The sequence below is a fragment of the Hetaerina americana genome, unplaced genomic scaffold, assembly GCF_022747635.1.
Source record: "Hetaerina americana unplaced genomic scaffold, ioHetAmer1.1.p SCAF_122, whole genome shotgun sequence".
Classification (NCBI taxonomy): domain Eukaryota; kingdom Metazoa; phylum Arthropoda; class Insecta; order Odonata; family Calopterygidae; genus Hetaerina; species Hetaerina americana.
The window spans coordinates 233,537-260,888 of NW_027286315.1; the positions used below are offsets into that span (position 1 = coordinate 233,537).

At 37.3% G+C, this 27,352-nt stretch overlaps 1 protein-coding gene across 1 annotated transcript in view; it reads left to right on the top strand.

Moving 5' to 3' along the window:
• The window catches only part of LOC139685955 (gamma-aminobutyric acid receptor subunit alpha-3), a 97,197-nt gene that overhangs the window by 41,937 nt on the left and 27,908 nt on the right, over positions 1-27,352 (top strand). Inside the window, exons 3-8 of the mRNA XM_071583090.1 lie at positions 11,440-11,507; positions 13,011-13,237; positions 18,610-18,692; positions 19,009-19,143; positions 20,790-20,942; positions 24,670-24,830. Of these exons, the coding sequence (XP_071439191.1) occupies positions 11,440-11,507; positions 13,011-13,237; positions 18,610-18,692; positions 19,009-19,143; positions 20,790-20,942; positions 24,670-24,830 (827 nt within the window). The remainder of the gene's footprint in view (positions 1-11,439; positions 11,508-13,010; positions 13,238-18,609; positions 18,693-19,008; positions 19,144-20,789; positions 20,943-24,669; positions 24,831-27,352) is intronic.

The window sequence follows — 27,352 nt, forward strand, 5'->3', positions numbered from 1 at the left end:
GGTATGATTAACCAGGCTTACGGGGAGTCAGCCATGTCCAGAAACATGATCTTTCGGTGGCACAAGATGTTCGTGGAGGGCAGAGAAGAGGTCGACGACGAACCACGGCCTGGACGCCCATCAACGACACTCACCGACGAAAATGTGCGAAAAAGTGCTCAGTGATGATCAAAGACTCAATCGTTTGGAAATCGCGACACAACTTGCGGATCACTGCAAAAATGATCCACATTTTTTAGAGAACGTTGTTTGGGGTGACGAGACGTGGATCTTTGAGTACGACCCGGAGTCGAAGAGACAAAGTGCGGAGTGGCACACCCCATCATCACCCCGTCAAAAGAAAGCTCGCATGAGCAAATCTCGGATCAAGGCGATGCTCATTGTCTTTTTTGACAAAAGGGGAGTCGTCCACTACGAATTTGTACCTGAACGACAAACTGTAAATGCTGCATTTTACGTCCAAGTGCTCGACAGGCTTCGAAAAAGACTCGCCCGCGTCCGGCCAGCGATCAAAAACATCTGGCGGCTGCATCACGACAATGCGCCGTCTCACACCGCGCTTGTCGTGTCGGACTTCTTGGCCAAGCACGGCGTGGCAACGCTGCCGCACCCGCCCTACAGCCCGGACTTGGCACCACCGGACTTCTTTCTGTTCCCGAAGATAAAGAGGAGTTTGAAAGGAACGCGATACGGGACTTTGGACGCCGTCAAAGAGGCCGTGACGACGTGTCTTCGAGAGGTTCCCGATGATGCCTTCGCGGGAGCGTTCCAGGAATGGGAACGCCGCTGGAACAAGTGTATCGACTCACAAGGGTCCTATTTTGAGGAATATTAGCTTAAGATATGTAAAAGTGTAATAAATTTTTTTTCCTGAGCTCAGTACACTTATTTTCCGGACAAACCCTGTATTTTTGATAGCTCTGAATTTTAATTTCAAGATAGTGCCTCGCAGGAAATTGTTGGTTTTCTTTAAAGCGCCACGAGTTTAAGTGAGTTCTGAATCACCTTGAGAACTGAGATATACTTAATTTACTATGAAACCTCAATCTTGGTATGTTCTTTGATACATTACACGCCCAAAACAACTGTGATCTCCATTTTTGAAAGTAGCCAATGATACGGTTTCATTCCACCCCAATTGCTTACTCTTCTTCATCTGCAGTATTTTTTGAACTATCAACTGATAATGCTTATTTCAAATGGAAAGTAAATTGAGAGAAAAGAGGAGAGTGAAGTGCGTCCAAAAGAATGGAAGAGAAGATACCACTAAATGGGCGCCACGCATTTAGGATGAATTATTCTTGAAGGAGAAATTCATAGTAGTAGACCGTAGGGAAGCAAGGTTGATTCTCTTAGTACTACATAATCTTTAAGAAATAATAAAAATAAAAATACATTTTATGGATTGGCGAAGACTATTGATGTTTATGATGAAGTCATTAATTAATGTTACAGTATTAATTATTAACAGTGGTAATTATTAGTTAATGCGATTATTACTTATTTATTGAATATAAGAGGGACTTGTTTAGGGATCATTCGGATTAGGTAAGGAGGGGTTTAGGAATTAGATTCAAGAGGTTGAATATATAAGATGTGATTTGAAAAGAAAAAATTAGTGCGGATGAGAACTTAAAAGGTTTGTGGAAAAATAAGAAATTAAATAAAAAAATTAAAAATCTCCAAAAACTTTCATATTTAAATATTTTTTGGCGGAAAGCTTAACTTAAAACACGTTTTCATTTCACCCAATAAAATAAAAATGAACCAAGACTGTTTCTACGACAGACCTTCACCATACCAAGACAGGTCATGCAGAACTGGAAAGTAGGAAGGGGATATTCCATTAATTCATGAATCTGAAACTCATGGTCCCTGCCCCTAAAATCACAGGTAGTAAAAATTTGACACCCCGCTGTTGGCAGCGCACGGTATCTGGCCTCACCCCGACGGAGAGGGTCGAGGGATGGAAGGGGGAGCTTAAAACACAACCAAAAAGGTTAAGGAATGCTATAAAAGGCACGGAATCAATTATATGATTGTCCCATTTGGTCATGCGGGAAGATATTTAACAATAAAACACAAGAGATTAGTGTAAAATAATTCATGTAGGTAAAAGTAATTATTTCTTAGTCATTGCGAGTCGCAAGCGACGTTCTTGTTACCACCAACCCTAGAGTTACTGTCCCGAATTGTTCGTTTGGAAGAAGGAGTCCTTGAGTCTGCTAGTTCTGGCGTCTATTTCTCGAATTTAATATTGATGAATCAAACGATCAATGAAGTTATGCATGCCACGCAAAAATACTGCGGCCATCGTAGTTTTGATCAGATGTGATTTTTTGTAGTTGGTTTATCATCAAGACTTACATCATATTTGCTTGGTCTCTCAGAGCTAAGTAAATTTTCATATTAAACTAACCATTGATTTGAAGTATTTTTAAGTTAAAAAAGTTAAGTTAAAAAAAAAATTCAGAGTTTAAGAAGACGCCTCGGTAGCTTAAGTGGCTAAAGCACTCGACCGGATATTGAGGGATCTGGGTTCGAATCCCAGTCAAGGCGAATGATTTTTACACTCTGAAATTGTTGCATTAAGTATTTTTGTTGGTTATGTAACCAACTTTATCGTTCTATGATTCTTAAAGAAAAGGAACGTATTTTATCATCCCACAGACAAATCGGGACATTATTTAGCACAAGTGCGTTCACGTTACACTTGAAGTGTTTACGTGTAAGGCGTGTAACTTAAGGGCACCATTATAAGATTCTGGATGAATACATTCATGTGTGTGTGGATTTATGATTTTCCTACGGTGCCTCTGCAGAATTGCGGTAAGAAGATTTGGAAGTAAGAATGAGCAGAACTTTAGATGGTATCATTTGAATTCGTAAAATTATATCTCACAATAAATTCATGAAACTTAACGCAAAAGCGCAAAACCAATGTTGTGGGAATTCAGCCAAGAAATGGAAAGATAGAAATTCTGAAGAGACGGCTGTGCATTTTTTTCTCCTTCTTAAGGAAAAGAAATTCTTTAAATTAATTTAACTTATCGTGACTGCTATGACCGTGCCCCTTAGGAGGTCGTCTAATGCACTAACATCATGGTGAAACACGTTCAATGGTCTGATGAAGTGCAGTGAAACTGACGAGTATCCCCGCGTATTGGCCCCCTAAACTAACGTTACGAGTTCATTTTATTCGCTATGAAATACAGAAAAATGTACCCTGTTATCCTGTATTTGCACTAAAATAGTTACTTTCATAATTTTCATATTAACAAAGCCTTCTCTTCCGCCCATCTTTGTGCTTGTATCTATACATAGATTTTGTTTCCATTGCGCACCGTCTCCCAGCCTCTTTGTGTCTTTTGCCTGCTCCATCGTTCTCCTGAGCAATCGATTCGTCTAGAGGCCTGCATCACCGCTCCCATCGAGTTCTCATTGTGCATTTTTCATCCTCCGCCCACATCATCTCCCCACACCGCTCCGATGGCCTCGCTTCCTGGCCGATTAGTCACAGGGTAACAAGGAGGGTGTATTTTAGGTCAGAGAGGCCTGAGTTTCACGACTTGCTTACGGCGTTTACTAAAAAGAACGATGAAAATAGCATACTCGAAGGCGATAACCTGATTTTTAAAAAAAATTATCGTATTGGAAAGCAATACAGCTTTCATGCAAGCAATAAAACTTCGGCTTGTTTACCAGGGCTGCTGTTTTCGGAGAAATACGATTCTGCAATGCATATTGAATACACTGCATTGATAGATAGATAAAGGTCTTTATTTGGGCGAAATTGAGACCTAATGGTCCCTTATTTTATTTAACCCATCGCAATGATCTGTATTTTTGCATGAAAACTGCATTCGAATATTGGGTAAACCAATAAAAATTTTAATATAGACAAGGAGAAAGAAAAACAGTTACTTTTAAAAATAACTCCAAAATGACTTCGTAAGGTCCCGCCATAGATTCAAACACTTGTATTGTGTATCGTCTCCATATAAATCAGGACAGTGAACATATTAGTAATACTTATTACATTGATAGTCCACCGCTTAAGCTGGGTTTTGGATGTTCACATTTCTTAAATCAGTATCCACTGCCAACTACTATTTCCTTCACCAATTTTTTTCTAACGTATACGGATTTTCCCCTTCAACTTCCTCTTCGTTCAATCTATTAAAAACCTCAGCGTTTGTCTTTCACACTGTCCAACTTATTTTCTCCATTCCTTTCCTCCATACAGCCACATCTCGAAAGCCTCCGATCCACGTTCGTCCTCTTGCCTCAAAGAGCAGGGCTTAAATCCATAAAACACTAAGCTCCATATCAAAGTCTTTATTAATCTTTTCTTCACATCATAACTCAAGTGTACCCGTCATAAAATCTCTTTTTCTTGCAAAAGCCAAATTAGCAAAGACTTAAATATGGGAGCGCAGTGCTTTATGGGTGTGAGTCCAGGTCTTTGAGGAAAGAGTATGAGCATAGATCGGAGGCTTTTGAGTGGTGAATGTGCGGCGGAGAATGGAGAAAAAGTAAGTTGGAGAAGTAGACTAACGCCGAGGTTTTAAATTGCGTTGGCTAAGAGAGAAAGTTGCCGGGAGAAATAAGAAGGCCAAGATTGTCAATAAATACGAACTTCTGTAATGTGTGCATATAAAATGGTGTTCATGGATCACGCTACCTTGTGTTTCAAGAATTTTACGAACGAGATTTTTTCCATGGATGCAACAAGAGAGAAACTAAACAAATCGATGACGGTCAATTAATGTAGGAACAGCTCTAATGCCATCATTGAGTCACCAGAAAAAATATTTTGCAAGGAACTATGGTTTGGAAACAAATATCAGACTGATAAGTCGAGATTTCAATTTTAAAGCAATATACTTCTCTGCATCCGAGTGAAATGTAATCTGGCTCACTATCCCTTCTTAATTCTTGGTCTAAGTAGTTAAGCAATCATACGAACCCGCTGTAACAGGATTACACAGACCATTAGACCCGAGACTCCGATTCGTCGTATCCTGCACCGTCTCAAGACATACTATCCATTTTATTTGGAATCATATATTTTATTTTCTTTGACTTTGAAGTGCCTCATTAAAATAATAATGGAAAAATCATTGATCTCAAAAAATCTTTAGCTCATAAATTGAAATTTTATTCAGTGAGAGTGCAAAATTCATTGAAAATTATTGGAATTGAATTGAATAAATTTTTACACATTTAGAAACGAGACTAATTGGGAAATTGGCTCCAACTATCAGAATCAAATTCGGTGTGACGATATACATTCAACACACACGAATATTTATATGTAGTTATTGCCCATTATTTTCGCAAAACAAAATATGAATGCTAATAATTCAGAGGTCGCAAATTATTCCAGGAATTGTAGTGTTAAATCATATCTATTTAGCATCCAATTAATATCTCGGATTTATTTGAATAATTGCTTGGTATTCAGTATCTAAATAATATTCGTAAAGCGAGAAAAATATTAGTATATTCATATTCTTATTTTTCCATCCCTGGACGATGACCGCAGTTGCTATTGGTCATTGTTCAATTCATATATGGAATCTTCTTGGCCTGATTAAAAGGTTGTAGTTCTCTATTGATTGTTAGCAAAAATGTGCAATCCATGGGGAAAAACGATATGGCACTTTCGCCAAGTTACCTTAAAAAAAGTATTATTTACTATAATCCGATTGGTATATATTTTTATAATGAACACAACTGATATGTGTATATATATATATATATATATATATATATATATATATATATATATATATATATATATATATATATATATCTAAGTATAGTTTTATTAATATTGATTCTCATCCCATACCTGTCGCACTGAATTTCCAATTTTACTAAACAATGCTTGCAGCCCCTTGGCTGACTGACAAACTAAAGCTTGGTCATCAGCAAACCTTACTGGTTTTACGAATTACCCGCCCACTTTCATTCCTACCTCCAGTTCTTCCCATGCCTCTTTGATCATTTCCTCTGCATGCAGGTTGAACAGCAACGGTGGACCCCCGCCAGGCAACCCTTTCCCTACCATGCTTCCTTAACCTCCCCCACCCCTCCCTCCCCCCGGAGGCTAACCTTAACTCCTCCTTCACAGTAATACCCCAATCCCGCTCCTTTCCCTCCCCCACCATCTCCTCTTCCTTTCTTACATCCATACACCCACCCCCACCTCCCCATTCCTTCTGTTATATAAAGAAAGATTTTGGCCTGTATTTCACCTGAAGATGACGCTGAGCGTCGAAACCTAGGTCGTGAATAAATATTTTATGTGGAAAAACCAAGTTTTCTTTTTCAATATGTATCGTTTCCACAAAGTGACGCCTGAAGTTATCTCCTTTATCAAGTGCACTTGTAACGCGAAAAAGGCATTTCTCTACAGGAAATTATCAATCAAATACAGAATAGCATCGTTGAATATATTCTTCAATAGCCAGTGTATCGTCCTCGGTGTCCTCCCGAAGTACATCAGCCTGAAAGGGAAGGAGAGTTGGTCTTCCGCTGGAAGCTACGCGGTGGCAGTTGGAAGACGGGCCTGGCTTAAAAAGGGAACTCCACGAGTGGTATGTAAAAAGGGACGCCATATCACATTATCTACTCCTGCTATACCTTGAATTAACCCATGAGCTGGAATGGACCGAATGGCTCTGCTTTGACGACATGGTCAGGCAAAAAGCCAGTGAAATCGCCCATATAAAAAGAGGTAATATCTCTCAGAAACTCAAATCCTTGGTGCAAAATAAGAAGTCGGCCTTTAACAGTAAATATAGTACCTTACCAGTTCTTGGTAATCACCAATTCGGGGAGAGATATTAGTGAACTTATCAGAGCACCAATTTAAACCAGACAAAACAGCCATGTTGGAGAAAGGGTTGAAATACGTCCCCAACCTCCCTATTACGGTCAACGAGGTGAAGAGCCTTGCGGTGGACTGTGAAGTAGCTCTCAGTAAAGAAAACCTGGGTGAGAAACAACTGGTGGCGCGTGAAATAGAAAAATGTTTGCAAAAATCCCGGTCTAGGAAAGGAAAAAATTTCCCTTCCGATTTAACGGCACTAAAATCAATCAGACGTAGTTTAGCTACGAATAATCTGATTGTCCAAAAAGCGGATAAGGGCAACGCAGTAGTGGTGATGGAGCAGAATAGCTACAACAGGAAGTGCGAAGAGTTCATCAAGGAAAATAATATCATAGAATTACCTAAGGATCCAACCACCCAATTCCAAAGGTATTGTAGGGACACCATCAAATCCTGCCAGCTTTTGTTTAAACCGAGTGATTTATATAAATTAGTGCAAATGAATCCCTCTGTTCCCCGGTTCTTCGGACTACCTAAAGTGTATAAACCTGATGTGCCCATAAGGCCAGTAGTTTCCAACGTTACAGCCCCGAACCATCTCCTAGCTAGGAAACTCAATGACATCTTTAGGCAGCACTCCAAATTCTCCCCCAAACATGGGGTAGTCAACTCCTCAGATTTAGCCAACCGTTTATCCTCAGTGGTCCTCCCTCCTAAATGCATCCTGGTTTCCTTTTACGTGGTGAATCTGTTTCCCAGTGTTCCTGTGAAAGAAGCCGTTCAGCTCGCCGAAGACCTCCTCATACAGAAGGCGGTTCCGTTCCCCATTATAAGTGAAGTGTGCTCAGGTCTAAAAACATGCGTTGCGCAAAATTATTTTAAATTTAATGGGAGAATATATGAACAACCAAAAGGGCTGGCGATGGGGTCACCTCTATCTCCATTATTAGCCGATATCTTTATGTGTCAGGTGGAAAGAGACCTTTTTGCTCACCACAACTCCTTAGTGAATAACGTCTATCGCTGGTTCCGTTATGTCGACGACGTTTTTTGTATATGGTCAGGATCGGAGAGACAACTTGACAATTTTTTAATGTTCATTAACTCAATCAACAAATCCATTAAATTCACTTTAGAAAAGGAGAGCAATGGCTCTCTTAATTTTCTAGACTTAGTAGTAACTAAAGTCAATCAGAAATTGGAATTTGCAATCTACAGAAAAAAATCTTACACAGATCAAGTAATCCATGCCACATCTAGGCACCACTTTACTCAAAAACTGTCTTCTTTTCATGCAATGATTAATAGAGTAATTAACGTGCCCATGTCTTCGCGCAATATTGCGAAAGAACTGTCTATTATTAAACAGATAGCGCACAGCAATGGTTACACGCCCCCATTAATTGACCGTTTATACCAGAGTAAAAGGAAAAAACTAAGCACGCTGTTAATATATGGTTTCAATCATAATGTTTTTTCAGAAGCCAAGTGGCGCAGGCTTCCCTTCCTAGGACAGTTGTCTCTCTCGGTCGCTAAAGTGTTACCAAAAAAAACGGATAAAGCCAGCCTTTTATAATAGACGCAACTTGCGAAACATCCTCGCAAATAACAAAGACGAAATACCAAAATCGGAAAGGAGCGGAGTGTACAAGCTAACCTGTGAATGCTCCGCCGTCTACGTAGGCCAGACGGGAAGGAAGTTCCGAGAACGAGTGAAGGAGCACCAGGCCTGCCTGAAGAACGGTAATGGAAAATCTCAATTTGCCAAGCATTTGATTGACCAGAACCATAAAAGTGATTTTAGCGTGGAGTTTCTCCATTTCGAAAGAAAAGGCCCCCGGTTGGACATTTTGGAAAATATGGAGATATTGGAAAGAGCGAATTCTACCTGTAATATAGTGAACGACGTGCTATGTAACTCCCGGTCACCCCTCCTCAACCTTAAACTCCCAAACTCTTTGTCCTATCTCCACTAACCCCAAGGCGGACCCCCGCCAGGCAACCCTTTCCCTACCATGCTTCCTTAACCTCCCCCACCCCTCCCTCCCCCCGGAGGCTAACCTTGACTCCTCCTTCACAGTAATACCCCAATCCCGCTCCTTTCCCTCCCCCACCATCTCCTCTTCCTTTCTTACATCCATACACCCACCCCCACCTCCCCATTCCTTCTGTTATATAAAGAAAGATTTTGGCCTGTATTTCACCTGAAGATGACGCTGAGCGTCGAAACCTAGGTCGTGAATAAATATTTTATGTGGAAAAACCAAGTTTTCTTTTTCAATAGCAACGGTGATAATGGGCAACCCTGCCTTACACCCCTTCCTAACACTGCCCAACCGGACCCCCCGTTCCCCACTCGCACCTGAGCAGTCTTAGACATGTACAGGTTGCGGATTAGCCTCCTTTCCCTCCAATCTATTCCTATTTTCTGCAATATACTCATTAGTTTTTCCCAATTCACCCTATCAAACGCTTTTTCGAAATCTACGAAACAGGCAAATACCTCCTGGTTGTGTTCTATATTCCTCTCGATTAATAATCTCATTACTGCAATGGCATCACGCGTACCTCTCCCCTTCCTAAACCGAAAATGATCATCCCCTAAGTAATCATTTGCCCTACTCTCTACCTTTTGTTTATGATCCTGAGAACAACTTAAGCTGCGTAACTTAAATGAAATTCTTACGGATGTAAATAATAATGTATATATATACACACATAATTCATTATATATATGTATAATTTTAGTGCTAATAATAATATATATTATTAGCACCAACATATTAATAAATTTTGTAAGAGGTATGTATCATTTCGCAGTTAGCCAAAGTTCATTTCCATTTTTTTTTATTCCTTTTTGAAGAATTATTTTTTTAAGCTTGCAAAATTCAATTATCCTCAATATAGCTCAATATAGCCTCAAAAAAATAGTGATGAAATACGAATATCTGAAGCAATAAAGGAAAATTTTACTTTCCAATCAAATGCCACCTGTCAACGAACCACAGTGAGAGAGAAAAAATGATCTTAAAACAATCAATGACAAATCATAAGTAACCCATCCGTCTATTATTGCTAATAAATAAGGCGCTAGTCCCTCAAGAGCTATTGCTCATTCATTCAATATTCTTTTCTGCAGATATTCCCATGAACGCATCCCAATTCCACGGTGAGAATTTTCCAATCGGTGGCGTTCTTCCAGCAATATGGTCTTTGTAATCTCTCTGTGACAGGTATATGAGAGGGGGAAAAAATACGTTTTCCTGTCTAAAAGTCTTCCGTTCCCGGCACTGATTTCACGACACAATCGTCCTCCCTTCCTTCTCCCTTAAGCGGCTGTTAATTGACGCTGAGCAGGTTACCCCGGGAATTGAGTCCAATAGAGAGAGATCTTTCCTTTTCAGCCTTTCTTTCCCACTCTCCCATCACAGATGAGGAGGAGTCATTTAACAAACCCTCTTTGAGTTCGCTTGTGAGTCCAATTCCCCCGCGCCTTTCACTTTCGGAGGGCAGAGCAGAACAGAACTTTCTTGTAGACGTTAATGTCATGTTTTACCCTTTTTGTTCGAGCGCACAAAAGTTTAGAGGGATTGAACGCCCTTTCCATTTGAACAAAAGGCATCATTCGAATGAGTGACACAATCTTCGGAGTAACATCATCTGATTGCAGATGTTAATCAAGCATCTAGCATGGCGTGGAACCTGTTAGCATTCCGAAAATGCCCTAATAAAAGAAGTTTAAGTATATCTTTAAAGTATTGAGGTTCACCAGGAGGCAAGAGTAGGATTATTTTAGCAGGACGAATTTTCAATACTATTTTACTTAATTTTAATTTAATTTATGTGAATGAAAAAAGTTCATATATATATATATATATACATATATATATATATATATATATATATATATATATATATATATATATGTATATTAATAAATAAATAAATATTATATACATATATATATATATATATATATATATATATATATATATATATAAAGCCCTTAAATTGATGAAAGAATAAGATTGTTTTCAAGAAATATATTGAAGTCGAAGCTTTTCCTTCGAGCGAACCAAATATCTACAAATTATTATCGTTGTTCAAAAATAAGTCCTTTCTGTTTGCTTGAATGAGGAGGCGGGAACTTCATGAAAATTCATGGTGAGCGATTACGGGTGAATTATTTGCGTTTCCACGGAATACGTCGTTATTTATTTCTTGAATACCCATAAATAACTCGGGAATCTTTTAAAAAAATTATTTGCCCTCATGGAAGTTCGAATGCTTTAATTCTCTCTTGGTCTTTTTGTTTTAATTTTACAATGACAAAGATAAAAAGTTCAAGGAAAATTCTCCGAGAATTATTTTGGGATATAACGTTTTGTGAAACGTTTTTTCAATTTAAATTAGAATAAAATGTATGCCTTTTATATTATTCTAAAGGTTATCATAATGAAACCAAAGTATAACTTGCTATTATTAATAATATGCACTCTTAGAATTCATGCAAATTTTGAAAGTAGATGATTTTGACTTACCACAATGGTTTAATAATATGAATAGAGTCAGTGAACTTATTTTATGTTTAATTTCAGGTCGTCCGACAGTAGTACGCACTAACATCCTTATCAGGAGCATGGGGCCAATCTCTGAATTAGATATGGTAAGAACTGATATTTGAATCTGGTGTGTTCGCATTACCTCTTCTATTTTATGCATAATCGATCAAGAGGATGAAAAATAATATGCTTGCCGCGAGATGAACATTAGCTATTAAGATTAACCTCTTTAACTTTCAGAGGTAATATAGCCTTCCTCCTAGGATTTAGCTATAAGTAATACCGTTTAAGTTTACTTCTATTATGTACATGAAATAATGAATGACGCAAAATAAAATAAACTCCTTATCCCAAAAAATAAATTTATCTTCTTAAAGGAACAACTGTATTCTTAAACTTCTGGCGGAATGTACAAATAATATAAATAATTTAAAAATTGACCGAAACAGACATTACTTCCATTTTTCACTCACGATTGTGTTAGGCTTACATAAGAATAAGTTTGGAATAAGGAGCTTTGTTTTATTTTTGCCTTTTTTGATGGATTTTTTTTCTTTTTCTCAAATATTAAGCTAAATTTTTAAATTTCATTTAAGTATGAATTTTATTACGGGAAATGGTAAATTTTTTTAATGGGAAAGTTTTCATTTCACAAATTTAATGAAACTCTATTCAGTCAACTGGAAATATACCTTAATTTTAAAAATATTCCAAATCAAATATTTTTGAAACGACGATTTTTAATCTAATATTCTCTATAGTATGTTTCTGTGTTTTTTCTTTAATATTCTAATTTTACCTGAGCCAGTAGATCCTCTAACTAGATACCATATTTGATGAAGTTTTTTCGGGTTTTCCAACGGATCAGGGGTTCCATATTGAACGACGTTTCGATGCTCGACTCGTCCTAAGGCTGAGTCGAGCATCGAAACGTCGACCAATATGGAGCCCCTGACACGGTGGAAGACCCGAGAAAACTTCATAAAGCAAATACGCCGGGAGAGCATCAGATCTTATTTTATATTGTATCTTCAAAATACCCGCTATTGACGGAAAATAGTCTTCCTAAATAACATTTCGTTTTACAAAACTAGCAATGTAGTCAAATTGACCAAGATATCTAATTTAAACTACATAATTAATAATAATATTATCTCAAAAGTTGATTTTAAGTTGAAACGTACTCGTTTTGTTAAATTGGTTCTCAGTGCTGGCAGTCAGTGTACCAAATGTGTATCTGCACACCAGCCGACCAAATAAACCTTCGCAGATGGAAATTTTTGCAGATGAATATTTTGTGCTATTATCCAATGAAAATCGATTTATTTCTTTTTTTCCTAATAAATTTCCGTTTTTCTAAATGAAAATAACGTTTTTGAACCTCGTTCATATCATGGCTGTTGTGCCAACTCTGGTTGTACGACCACTGTGAATGATATAACGACAAACCAAGAATATTATCTCCCAATATTTATATATCTAGTCCTGCATCGAGTGGTAGATAGAAAGAAAAAAATATATTTCTTGGCATTTAACTTACCACAGATACTTAGATGGTGAGTTAAATTCCACCACCAACTGATATTTTATCCATTCCTAATTCACAGGATTACTCGATGGACTGCTACTTCCGCCAGTATTGGAGAGATTCTCGACTCAGCTTCTCCGGCGCCGGACACATCAAAAGCTTGAGCTTAAGCATTAAGATGTTGGAGAGGATATGGCGCCCCGACACTTATTTCCACAACGGAAAGAACTCCTATGTGCACACGATAACCGTTCCAAACAAACTGCTGCGGATTGGACAGGATGGAGATATTCTATACTCCATGAGGCGAGTGATCTTACTCCAGGAAAAATTATACAAATATTTCCTCAAAAAGTAGAGCTTCCAACTTGGATTTAGCATAGCCACATTCTGCTGTTTCACGGGATTTGGAAAATATGTAAAATAAGGAACTGTTTAATATTTATACATTTCCAAGGCGGGCGTAGTTGGAATTTTATACTCAGATAAAATGCAGTATTTTCAATGTTTATGATGATGGTTATATTAGCCTAAGTTTTCACGTTTTATACTTAGGGCTTCGAAATAAAATCAGGATAACCATGCCTGTGGAGTCTTTATGTAAACAACTTCCTTTATCTATAGAGTTTAATCAGAAGATTTGCCATCTATCACATTAGTCTTCTCAAGTACCAGACCATTCCTAAAGCCTCTTTTTTTCTGACTTTATAATATTTCTCCCCTTGACAACATCTCTTTCTTGATACCAAAGTGGGCATCATGATCATCTGTTTTAATCTAATTTTTCCGAATGGTTTTTGCTTGTTGCCTGTTTTTATCTAATTTTATTCAGAACTCATTCCCCTTTTCACATTGGAATTCGCCGTCATTCTCAAAAATTATTTGAAATGAAATTTGAAAGGAAATCAATTAATATTTTTGACGGGTTGTCAATACTCAACGTTATTTCCTTATGTTTAATTAGATTGTCTACGCAACCGTCAGTTTTCTCGGTTAACACTCTTTAATTGAATTTAATTATCCTGCTTTAATTGAAGGGTATCTTATTTGAAACCCACCAGAACAGAGTTAATCATCTAGAATAGTTATTTGTTGATTTTTCCAGCGGGAAAACATTAAGGATTTTAAATTTTATTACTGAAGTCACCGAAGATAATAGTAAGAATTGTTAAAACTATCTCAGAGCCCTTAACGAGTCCAATATTTTCCAAATTAGATCGCGCGAAGTCTGGAGGATCTGTAATTGTAAAATTGATTAATGATAAAATTAGTAGAATAGCTCGATTATTAAATCACTCGGATAAATTGGAAGCAGGCCACCCCAGTTATTATGCTTAAATGTATAATTAGTCCCAAAGTACTAAGACAGAAGAGATCATGACGATAAGATTAGAGAAATGTATTTTTCTTTTTCCCTTTCCAGGTATCTTAGTATGTTGTTGTTTTTTTCATTAAACCTTATTTTATTGCCCACTAGCAACTATTCGCTTACGTGTAGTGAACTATATTATGCTTAGATTCCGCAATTCATGTATCTGTATTTGACTCTACCTACTTCGTTGAATGAATGTAAAACTCCAATAGCCGTAAACAGTTTAAAACTGTTTACGGCTATTGGAGTTTTACATTTATTCAATAATACTAGCCGTAAGAGCTCAATTCTACCAATATTCTACCTACTTCATTTGAATTTGTTTACACATGCTATATTCTAGCTAAAAATTAAGAAAAACTTTGATATAATGTTGCATGCTTGTTGTCGAATTCCCCTCTGCCATATGCCCCAAAGTTTTATGCAGGGTTCCATGTGCCTTATGATATGAATGCATGCAGATGAAGACAAGATAATGAATTTAAAAATTACATGCAGTAAGCTAGCTTTTTAATATGTGAGAGTCTGTGGAAGGTAGTAAAGTGCAAATTGTAATATAACGAATTTATCGGTACGGCAGATGGTTAAAATTATTTTTTCATTCTGAGTGTATATCAGTTTTTATTACTTTTTATGCGCATCAAAAAATTGTCAAGTGATGTTCGTGCTCTCTTTTTATGTTACAAAACCACATTCTGGTTTAAGTACTGGGTTGTTCCGTGTAACTTTAGGCAAAATTTATTATTTCACCGATGTTTGAGTAGCTCTAAAAATCTATTTATGATGAGACCCGAGTCCAAAATTAAATTATTTTTCCTCATATCCATTCCCACTTTGATTCTATATCTCATAGGCATTCCATTTATTAAAGACTATCACAGTTAACCTATTGCACTGCAAGTTATGATTTGGCATCAGAGAATCCGAAATTTGGAACCCTATGGCCTCCTGCCTTGACACAATTTCAATCAATTGAGAAAATAGGTGGACATTTCCGTAAGAGTTCTCAATTGTACTTGAGAAATAGGGCAGAGCATAGTGAATTCCAAGCATCTTCGTCCATTATCTAGATGGAAATCTGTAATTTCGAAGCATAGGGAATGTAAAAAAAAATTAGTTGGAAAATCAGAAGTTATCCAGAATTCGAAAAGGGAGGCATACCCTTGACCTATTTCACTTTTTTACTTCACGAATTTCATCTAGATTAAAATTTTGAACTGTCGCAAATTACCTCCAAAGAAGTCAAGTCGCCTACCGCAAAACCTTATGCAGATGCTAACCATAGTTCCAAAATGTCCTGAATTATAGTTACTTTTTTTTCGCGATACTGGAAATGAACGCGGTGCAGATATATGTCTACGAAAGGTTTCTGTAAGATAACCCCATAGACTTGAAATTCGGTTATCGGTAGCGAGCAAGGCTGTTGGATGGGAAGTTTGGAATCACCAAACAGATTGGCGTGAAGCCTTAGCCAAGTCTGGCTAAATATGATCTATCGAGGAGAAGGGACGACGTTTCATTGGCCGTTTCCCTGGCTCATTCAATCATGGAAGCGAAGCTCCAAATCTTTGATGCTTAATCAGTGGTTGAATGCGCTAGGGAACATTGTGAAGAAAAGAACTCCTGTAATTGAATCTGATTCGATTCGACTGGAATTGCATGGAGTTTGTCGTCACCAGATGGAGAGGGATATTGATTGATAACAACGTCAGTTATAATTATGGATGTTGGCTTGAAAACAGTTTATTAATTTTCCATTATAGTGGAATGTATACTTCCATCAATACATTATATAAACTTATAAATAACTTCTTCTCCTGGAAAAAGTTTTTTGTAGTGTTTTCATACGTTCATATCATTTTATTCAATGATATCTTGACCGGGTGAGCCCCGAAGTTGGATATATGTGATCAAAACCCTTAGTACCGCAATAAATACCAAGTTTTTATTTATAGTTCGTCATTGTCTTATCGTTATCATCAGCCAGTTTTGTTCAACATGCTATTTTAATGTAGCTTCTATTTATGTATCATCCATGGTCATGATTTTTATTGCAGTGGCTCCAACGCTTGAATTTCATTTACAATTCCCTCGTTTTGCTTAAACAAGTGAGCAGTAGGAAACAAAAGCCAACAAACCTTATTAGCCATTTCATCTATCATACCCGTTATCGTTTAAACGAGTACTATTGACAAATTCCGAATAAACTGCGGGAGATGCCGCAGCAGTAACTTTTAACGGAGTCATCTGCTAAAGTGCATTTCAATGCAACAATTTCAGAGTGTAAAAATAATTCGCCTTGACTGGGATCCTAGTGAAGGCGAATGATTTTTATACTCTGTAATTGTTGCATCGAGTAATATTGATTTTATTATTAATGTAAGCCCCTACCAATATCTAGAAACAACGCTCTTGGCAGCACGAGGCTAAGAGGGATAAACCAATCATGAAAAAATGTGGGAAGAAGGTTTTAAAGGACTTTTAGGTTTTCATTGGTTGGTGTTCCAATCTCTTTCGATCATGGTCATGCATAATGTTGGGGAAAAAATAAAATGAATACATCCAATTCAACGAATCTATATTACCCTAACTTTTCTTCTCTTATTCAACCCCGCGGTATGCGGATACGTGTGAACTAATTTCTCGGAGTCGCGATTAAAATTCATTCAATTGATACTTCTCGTTTGTCCTAGCGTTTAGCCACCAAGTGCTTCTATTCTAGGTTACGTATGCCAGCGTTCCGACACTTGACCGAATATACAAATTGGGCAATCGGAGTAGACGCCGGACTTCAGTGTGTGTTTACATCTACATCAATACCCTGCGAGCCACCAAAAAGGTGTTTGGCAGGGGGTGCAGCACCAGGAGGAAAGGGTAAGGGATGAGGGGGTTAGCATTTTTCAAATGGATGGGGAAAGGTGGGGGGAACCTGCAAAAAAAATATATAAATATACTAGTATAATCATGCACAGTCGCTACCTTGTAGGTTAATACTTATTATGTCGAGCCGACTAGCGGGGGATTTCGATTACTAGCATTCTGGTCTCTTATTGTTCTTGGAAAAAATGACCATTTAAACCTGTCAGTCTTGCAGTCTATCTCTCTAATCTTAAATTCGTGATCCCTCCGCCCGTAATACGTTGGGGTTCGTATTATGTTCTTGATGTCATCGGAAAAGGACCCATCTTTAAACGTTTTTAATAAGTTTAATCTATATTATAAACGCCGCTGTGTAAGGGAATCCCAACCTAAAGTTTCTAGCAAAGTAGTTACGCTACTGCGTTGGTCATAACAATTTTTGACAAATCTAGCCCCCCTCCGGTGAACTCGATCCAATTCCGAAATTAAATTTATCTCTTTAGGATCCCATATACTGGCAGCATACTCTAGGTGGGGCCTGACTAAGGCAAGAAAACATCGTTCCTTCACTTTTTCGTCACATTTACCCAGCACTCTTTTTACAAATCCCAATTTTTTATTAGCACGACCGCATATTTCCCGTATGTGCTTTCCCCAGGACAGATAGTGAGTAATTGTTACACTCAAGTATTTAAAGGAATCTACACTCGCGAGTTCTGTTTGCTTCACTTTTTAACTAAATTGGGGAGTGTTACTCTTTTCCCAAAAATAATAACTACGCATTTTTTCAAGTTTAATTCCAATTGCCATGTATCGCACCAAGTATACTGTTGAGTGTAGTCTCTCCGCCAACTATTTTAATATTTCATCTGCGACTCTTTTCGTTGAGGTTAGGACGATCTAGGAACTGATGAGTCCATGAATTGAGGTGAACTGTGATTCGATGTCTAGGTTCATAAATGTGTTTGTTCATGCCATGAATATAAAATATTGCAGTTTAAATTTTTTTCGGTTGTAATAAATTATGAACTTTTTTATTGTTTTTGCCAACTATTTTATCCAACCTATCTGGCAGCATGTTTTATGTAACCTAGCTAAGTTGAAGCAAAATTAATGACGTTAACTAATGCCAGTTTTTCTGAAAAAAAACCCATTTGGTAACTTCCAAATGAGATAATTATTTCACACTCCACATGTTAAATTACCTGTTACTATGAACAATTCAATATCAATAAGACGTTCATTAAGGTAACGTCTTATCGAATTATTGTAATAACGAAAGCATATTGCTTTTGTAATCGTTAATTTCTTATGTAAATATTTTACACCAATTTACTGAAAATTATCAGACATATAGTATATATGTGTAGCTAATGTTTAAGTAAAATAAAATTTTATTTATTGATATTTAAAATTCTATACATATGGATTCTTCTCATTACAACAGGCTGACGATCAAAGCAAAGTGTCCGATGGAGCTGAGAAATTTTCCAATGGATAGACAGTCCTGTCCCTTGATCCTCGGTAGTTGTAAGTATCGAGAGAAAATACTTGACTTTTTCTGGAGCTGCATATTCATCTCAAATAGTATAAACCTGGAGTTTAACATTAAGTTCGATGATGTAGTGAGTAAATCAAATTATTTTACATTCATTGCAAATACGGATATAGAAAAGAATTAATAAATTTGATGAGGAAATACGGATAAGTATTCATTTAAAAAAAATTATCGCTATAATGTCCAAAAATTAATTAAAAACTTGCCAAATCTTAGGATATATAATAATAATAAGATTCATTGCTAATGAAGGTTAAGACCTTTATCATTACTTTTACGCTTTCCTAGACGCATACACATCCAAGCAGCTGGTCTATCAATGGCAGTCCGGTAACAGCGTCAATTTTGTTCCTGGGATGGCGCTATCTCAATTTGACCTGATGGGCAGTCCACAAAGGAATCTTTCCTTGACACGCCGAGAAGGTATTTGTCATGCAAACTATTAAGCACGCCATAAAAAATAGCCTTTATGAAACGATAACTAATCATCAATTGCCAATAAATATGTCTTGCTAATGATATATCAAGGATATCATAGTTTCCAAAAAAAATAATTCAATCATTCCTGATATTGAAATTCAAGTAATAATTATGGAGTTATTTTGCTAAGAACGAATTTGTAGATGCCGCATATCTTTGTATTACTGTTTAGTGTAAACATAAAGAAAGTACTAAGTATTTTTTTCACATGTATCTATTATATGAACTTATGTATGTGTATTTTGGACTTTACTATTAAGGGATGTAAGAATTAATTTTATTATTAGCATGAATTTCCTTGCCTTATCAATAACTAAGTGATTTTTTAAGGATATCTGCTGTGTGAGCACGTTTCTACCATTTTAGTAGACACTCTTACTAGAATTAGGATTGAGAGGCTAACAGATTAAGGGAATAGAAAATTTTCTGTTTTTCTCTAAACATAAATTGCATATAATGTACTTATATAAATGAACCATTGTAGGAATAATAGTTACATTCACAAAACGGGATATATAGGGAGCTTATGCCCACATATTGATTCGTACCCAAGTCAGATGTCAGGAATCCCAAAGCTATGCATGTATTGTGCTCTTGACTGGATCATTAGTAATTAACTATATGTTTGGAAAATATTTTATTTTGTTGCTTTATTCTATCATTGTGTGGCATATATGTATATTGATGAGAGATCAACAAATGATCTCAGAATTAGAATCGAAATAATTTCGAAAATTTTAATTTGTAATATCAAGTTATATTGTAATATTTAGTTAAATTATCTCCAGTTTTCTTACAAATATTTTAGAATATTTTCATGTGCATAATTGTTAACAGACATTGGTAATTTAAATTGTCATGACAATTACATTTTCGATATCATAGTTATTTCCATATCTTTTGTACTTTTAGCCGAATGATAAAAATTTATTCAATGCATGCAAATACGTTTCATGATAAAAATATTCCTAATAATTTCTCTGAGACTTACGAGTATTTGTTTATAAAAAATTATGTGCCTACGAGAGATTGTGAATTTATCTTCAAATTACAATCAACTAATACATAGAGTGTTGGAGGAGTTTCAGCAAGAACTCCATTAAATTGCAAAGAACTTGATAAATATTTCGTAAAAGAACCGATTTCACAGTTTAAGTATAAGGGCTAATTACGGGCAAATTAATAAGCACTTAAGAAGAGCACCTAGAAAAATTTAGTCGAAATTTAGTTATCTATTGGTACAGATGAGAAAACTGTATCCACTTTTTCAGCTGAAATAAACCTTTATATTATATTAAACTCAATTAATCCAATAAAATTCTGTTTCATTTTTCGATAACCACCACGCATTAAGAAAGCAGGTTTATCTTCCATTCATATGCGACTATTCACAACTTATTCCGCTTTGGTATTACAGACAGAGATAGAGTGAAGGAAATATGGCCGCAAGTTACATTCATTCAATCGTTCATTCAGCTCTAAAATGGGGCGAACGAAGTCATAATATTTTTATTTTAGCAGAATGACCTCCACACACGATGTGCAGATTAAAGCCAGCGTAAAACCTCGTCACCTCTCTTTCCTTCCAGGAGAATTCTCCGTGCTGCAGGTGAACTTCAATCTCCAACGTCATACAGGATACTTCCTCATCCAGGTGTACGTCCCATGCATCCTCATAGTCGTTCTCTCCTGGGTTTCCTTCTGGATCCACCGCGAGGCCACTGCCGACAGGGTGGGACTCGGTGCGTTCCAATCTCCCCACGACGGCCTCTGATCAAGGGAACGAATCCCTACAAGGCTGCACGGGGATAAGATTGAAATATTACGGAGGAAATCAATGGATGAGGTCGAGAATCATATCCAGGAAGAGCCAATCGTTTCCCCTTTTCAGCATTGCACTCTTTTGGTTCTTCTCCGTACGCATTGATGTCATTGGATGACCTCATGGGCATGAAAACCGTTACGGTGTCTCTCTCTCAGCAGAAAAAAGGGAAATTCTAAGAGATGATTTCAATATGCGACTCAACTCAACTCTAGGGTATTTCAACAATTCCTTCTCTAATTATTATCTTTACTTGTGCCGAAGTACATGGTAGCCCAAGCACATTGTTTTCTTACGGCAATTATATGGCAATTTGCAATTAACTCTGCAAATCTCCTTTACTAACGGCATGGTAGCAGTCTCGTATTCTAACGCTACGTTCGTGGGTTTGGTTCGCGCCTTGGGGATATTAATTGTGACGACTCTTTTCGATTCTGCCTCTGGGAAACCTGAAGACGAGTCAAGAGTGGGTCCTCGACATCTTTAAGACACCGGAACCACCAGAGAGGCATTCGGAGATCAAAATAAAAATAACTCCTTAGATCTCTACATAACGGTCCATTTATTCGCCGATTTAAATGAATATATTTACCGACTTTCCACTGCGTTAGGTTCTCATCCATCTCCTCCGATGTGTTTCGATGTCCGACTCGCTCCAGATCGTCAGGCCTTCGAAAGCCCTGGATAAGACAAGTGAATTGGTAATCGGAACTTGGAGATGGGGAGAATATAACGGGGTAGAATAATCGAGAGGAATTCGTTCGGTTTAGCATTAGATGAGCTCTACCCTCATTAAAGAAACAAACCTTCGGGTTGATCACGGTGGTTAGGTGATCTGGGATGCCCATTTGCCAATGTGAATATCTGCTCTACGTAAGTACAAATTGACTGTTGATAACAGTATTGGAGAACCAGGAGAGCAGGCTTTTATGTATCCATTAATACAAGTACTCCAAAAATATGTAACATATTTGCACAACATTTTAAATGCGTTTTTTGACTTCAACTAACATAAGACCCAATTTAATTAACTGGCGCTCTCGATCATGACGGACGGATATCAATCTAAATATTAGGTTATTGCAGCTGCCCATCCACTTTATATCAACTGGTTGCTTATTTCCATGATGATTTTTTATTTACGCATTGTTTCCCTCAAATATTTTGTTTTTGGTAATATTTGGCATTACATCCTTTTATACGCCCTTTAATTCTACCGATAAAGCCTGTGTTAGGCAGTCAATGCAGTACTAATTGAAATATTAATTTTTTGCGCTATAGAACGACAAAATGACTCTAATTTAAAAAAATGTGATTTCGGGAACGGAGAGTTGTAATAGCGCTCTGATTTAAACAAGACGCTAAAAAGAACGAAATGGGCCTTTATTTCAGGAAAAATTAGCATTGAAATTCAACTATTTTAATGATAGGTGAAACGTGTGTTTTTTGCAGAGAATTTATTTCTGTCTCGTTATTTGTCATTTTCAATATATTTCACGAGTGATCTTAAACTTTAGTCTCTTATCATTACGAGTTTGTTTGATAGGAACAATTTTAAGGTAAACGTGGACCAACTAATGGTGTGAATTGTTGTAATTTATTCCAGACAACCCAATTACATTGTAAAATTCTTTTTTATATATTGAATTATACATTACAAAAAGGTTAACATTTGATATGGAGCAAATAGCTCAGTAGTAACTGAATTAAAATATGAATTTGAAATGATATTTTTGGAAAACGCGAAACTTTTCAAAGAGTTACTTTTTGAAACTTTAGTAAGAATTGATTCAACCAGTCCGTCCTAAGAATAATTATTTGCTTTCGGCCATTCAGGTAGAATTCGGCTCCAGAGCAGTAAACAGTTTTTGGAAGTAAGATATTTATAAAACGTGATTAATGAGTAATTATCGTTAGCAAAAAAGACAGAAGCAAATTTAAATCCCCAGAAATTCGACCAAATTCTTTGGAATTTATTCTCCTGAAGTATGCGTTCGCCTGTGGATCATACGGCGTTTTCCAGCAGTGATGTCCCTACGTCAATATGTTAACCCAACTATCTTAACGATCATTCCTTGTCCTATTCCAACATCCTAAGGGGTTAACACGGAACTAACGGAACTCTCATAGCTTCATAGAACTTAGTTTTCAATAGAAACTTCATGGACTTCTACTAGCATGCTAAGTGCGAGGCAATGTTATTAAGGAGACTACATATATTTGGAGATATCTGGCTCCTTCGATCGAGACGTTGTATGGAGGAAGGGGATTGAGAAGGAGTGAGAGGGTAAATGGAATAATGTTGGGCGCATTGAAAATGGGGCCAAGGATGCGAGGGTGGGATCAAAGATGATTATGGAGTCAAGGGCACTATTCCTCATTCTATGGCGTTATGGTACTTTCATCTTAAGGTCAATTCCGTTGACTATATTAGGCTGCCTTAGGAGTTCAATAATAATTTCTTCACCTCACCCATACGTTTGAGACTAATGTTATGTCAATGTGTTATATATCTGTTAAAATTAAGGAAACATACTCCATTTATTGTTAATTGACCATATAGATTTAATGCGTATTTAGCGTACAGGTATTCAATTTTTTTTACTCAAGAGATTATACAGATGAAATGAATCTGAATTTTGAACTTATAACATTTAAAACCACATTATTTAGTCAGTATTTTATCTAGCTCATGTTACTGTTGGCTATGATTTTTTTAAAATTTAAGCCAAGCGAGATATACGACTATAAAAATCCCTAAGGAAGCAGTATCTATCTATTCAGTAAAAAGGGATCAATTCCAATAATAATATGACTAATACAATTTGTAAAACAATTTATGACTAGTCTAGTATAAAAATATAATTATATGTTGACAGCAAAATCTAATAAGTTAAATCTTACATTTCAATGATAAATACTTACGAATTTTCAAAGATTAACGAAAAACAGTGAAAACGTTTAAGGCATCAATTAAGTTTTATTCTTTTCTCAGTAACCCATTAATAAAATAAAAAAATCCTTAAGCGTTTCATATTTAATCCTATTTTATTTTATGCTAATTATTGCTCCTTGTGCGTCAGAAATTATTTTTTTGCCAAATAAAAATTAATATTTTACGTTAAATTAGACGTAGAATACCTATCTTGTCTAGTGGTACTCATGAACGATTTATAAACTATAGCCCTTCGTCAAAACTAAATAGTTTAATTGACTTTATTTATATGGTTATAATCGGGCGTGACTCAGGGAATCAGCTGATATCTACAGTATAAATGAAATGACTAGTTTCCTTCTCTATAAAATCAGGGGAAACGAGTATGATTTTCCTTATGAGTTTATAGACGGAACCAATCTTTGTAGTCTTGGTATCCGATATGGACCACTAGTATATTTAATGATATACCTCTGAATCAACGACGCTATACGGCCATGAATTCCCAAAAACATTTGAACAGACCTAAATACATAACTTGATTCCATCACCAGCACTGGAGCCTTCAGTAACCGCTTGAATAATATCGTTGAAGCAAGTTAAGACAGTTGTTCTGAAACTTGTGTCCTTGATGTTATCACTAATTCAATAGGCGTAATTTACATTACCAAAGTTGTATCTTAGGATCCCTTCTCCCTTTTCTTTCTTCCAGGGATCACGACTGTGCTGACCCTCTCAACCATCAGTCTGGACAGCAGAACCGACCTCCCTAAAGTCCGCTACGCCACGGCCCTTGATTGGTTCCTGCTCATGTCCTTTTTTTACTGCATCGCAACGCTCTTAGAATTCGCCGGAGTCCACTATTTTACGAAGGCAAGTTGTTCAGTGCGTCCACTAAGCTTCCAGAGGTATTTACAGATCATTTAAGATAACCAATAAAATTTTGGTTGTTACAGGGTCATTCAATAAGTGCATGTCACAGGGTCCATTCAATAAGTATCGCGACTGGTTCCAAAAATCAAAACGTATTGCAGTTATCATTACAATTACTTAATCATCTTCAAAATACATTCCTCCTACATCGATTAATTTAGTTTGGCGCGTCTGCCACTCGTCAAAAGCCCGCTGGAAGTCGTTTTCCGGTATACTGTTGAGAGCCTTTGTCGCCGCCACTTGAACCGCCTCAATGGATCGAGCCGATATCCTTTGAGCTCCCTTTTTATTCGCGGAAACGAGAAAAAGTCAGGCGGAGCCAGTTCGGGGCCGTAGGGGGGATGAGGCAACGTTGCCACGCCGAATTTCGTCAGCAGCTGCCGCACAATAATCGCACCGTGGCACGGCACGTTGTCATGGTGAAGTTTCCAATTTGCAATGGCTGGTCGCACGCGCGTTACGTGATTTCGCAGGCTTGTCAGTACTTGCACGTAAAATGCAGTATTTGCAGCCGTTCCAGTAGGCACCAACTCCGTGGGAACAATGCCTTGTCGGTCGAAAAAAACAATCAGCATGGTTTTGATTCTGGATTTTGACATCCGGGCTTTTTTCGGACGCGCCTACGAGTGCCATTCTGAACCATGACGTTTTGTTTCCGATTCGTACTTGAACACCCACATTTCATCGCCGGTAATCACGTTGTCGAGAAAATCTTCATCCTCCTGGACGCAGCTCAAAATTTCTTACGAAATTTCCACCCGCGACAGTTTTTGTTCCTCGCTCAAGACTTTCGGCACCAGCTTCGCGCATACTTTCCTCATCGCAAAATCTGTTACAATGATGTGGACGGTTCCGACTGAAAGACTGTTCTCCTCACTGATAAGGGCGATGGTTAAACGCCTGTCAGAGTCCAAAACGTTTTTCACTTTGGCCACCTAAGCATCGGTTTGAGCGGTCGTCGGGCGTCCGACGCGGTGATCTTCTTTGACGATCCCCCGACCTTCCTTAAACATTTTGTGCCTTTCAAAAACTCTTGTGCGGCCTAAGGCATCATCCCCATAAGTCCGTTTAATGAGTTCAAGGATCTCTGACGCGGATTTCCCGAGTTTAACGCAAAACTGCACAGCGTTGCGTTGCTCGACGGTGCGCTACATGATGGCGCGACGGCACCACAAACAATCACACGTCACAAAAATCCACCTCCTTTCTCAACGCATGCCGGGAGGCGGCTGAACTAAAGTTAACCTGAATGGTGGGGGACGCCTCTACCGAGCCGACCGGTCGGACCCCCATCCACTGCTCTGTCGAGGCTACAGCGAACCAGTCCCGATACCTATTGTACGGACCCTGTGGCTATGAATAGAAGAGTTTTCTAAGATAGATTCTAGCAATTAAGACTTGTTTCAATGATATAAAATTCCCTGCTTTAAAGTTTCTCGCATAGATAATGTGTAAGACTGTAAACAATGCGTCAAACTCTAGATCACGCAAGAATTTTACTTCGCAAAATGATAAAAGCAATGCCGATCCTCCCGATAACCTTTTTTTTCTCTCAGCAATATCTTATATTTATTGCAAAACGAATTAAAACTGAGCGACATCAAGGACAGGATCACTTGTAGAAATATTTTAGTGCCATTCAAATTATGATATAATTGATAAACGGCCATACGACATTCATCATGTCTGAGATCTTTAGGTAGAATCTTATTTATACAATATCAGCTTAATTTATGGTACTAAAATTGGTTTAAAATATCTGATATAACTTTACATGAACCCCTTCACGAATTATAGCATGCCATTAGGTAATTTTTTATTTTGATGATGAATGTTACGCAAAATTAAAAGTCCACATTTATAATATCACCCCAATTATTAGAGAAATACAATTTCCAGTAGAAACAGTGCCCTGTTTGCACTGAAATTCCTTCATCCTTTTTGGAGTATGAAGTGAGAACTTTAATAGGAAATCACTACCAAATAGAACGAAGGATAATGAAAGGGTAAATATTAAAAGTATTGGGCTTCATCATTATTTCTTGCGATAGACTAGAATGGAGGGTAGAATCAACTGTTTCAAAATATCGGTCGTTCAGGTGGAAGGATAAGCGTAGATTAGATGTTTTTGCGATGTGAGTGTGGAGAAGAAAAGAAAATAAAATGGACTCTAAGGAAAGCACACAATGAAGTACTAGTCATGATGGGGGAAGATAGAAGATTGTTGGGAAAAATAAAGCAGGGTCAGAATAAAGCAGGACAAGTGGATGCAGGTGACGTTGAGAGGTAGTAGGGTGCTAATTGATAGCAATAAAGGGGAGCATGCTGGGAAATCCATGGAGAGGAGGAAAATAATACGTGAATGGGAAAACAAGAGGTATTTTGAATGGAATTTAGGGAAGGTAGAAAGTATTCAGAGTTGAAGAATGAGCTCTTGTAGGTAATATGTAAAATGGTATCTA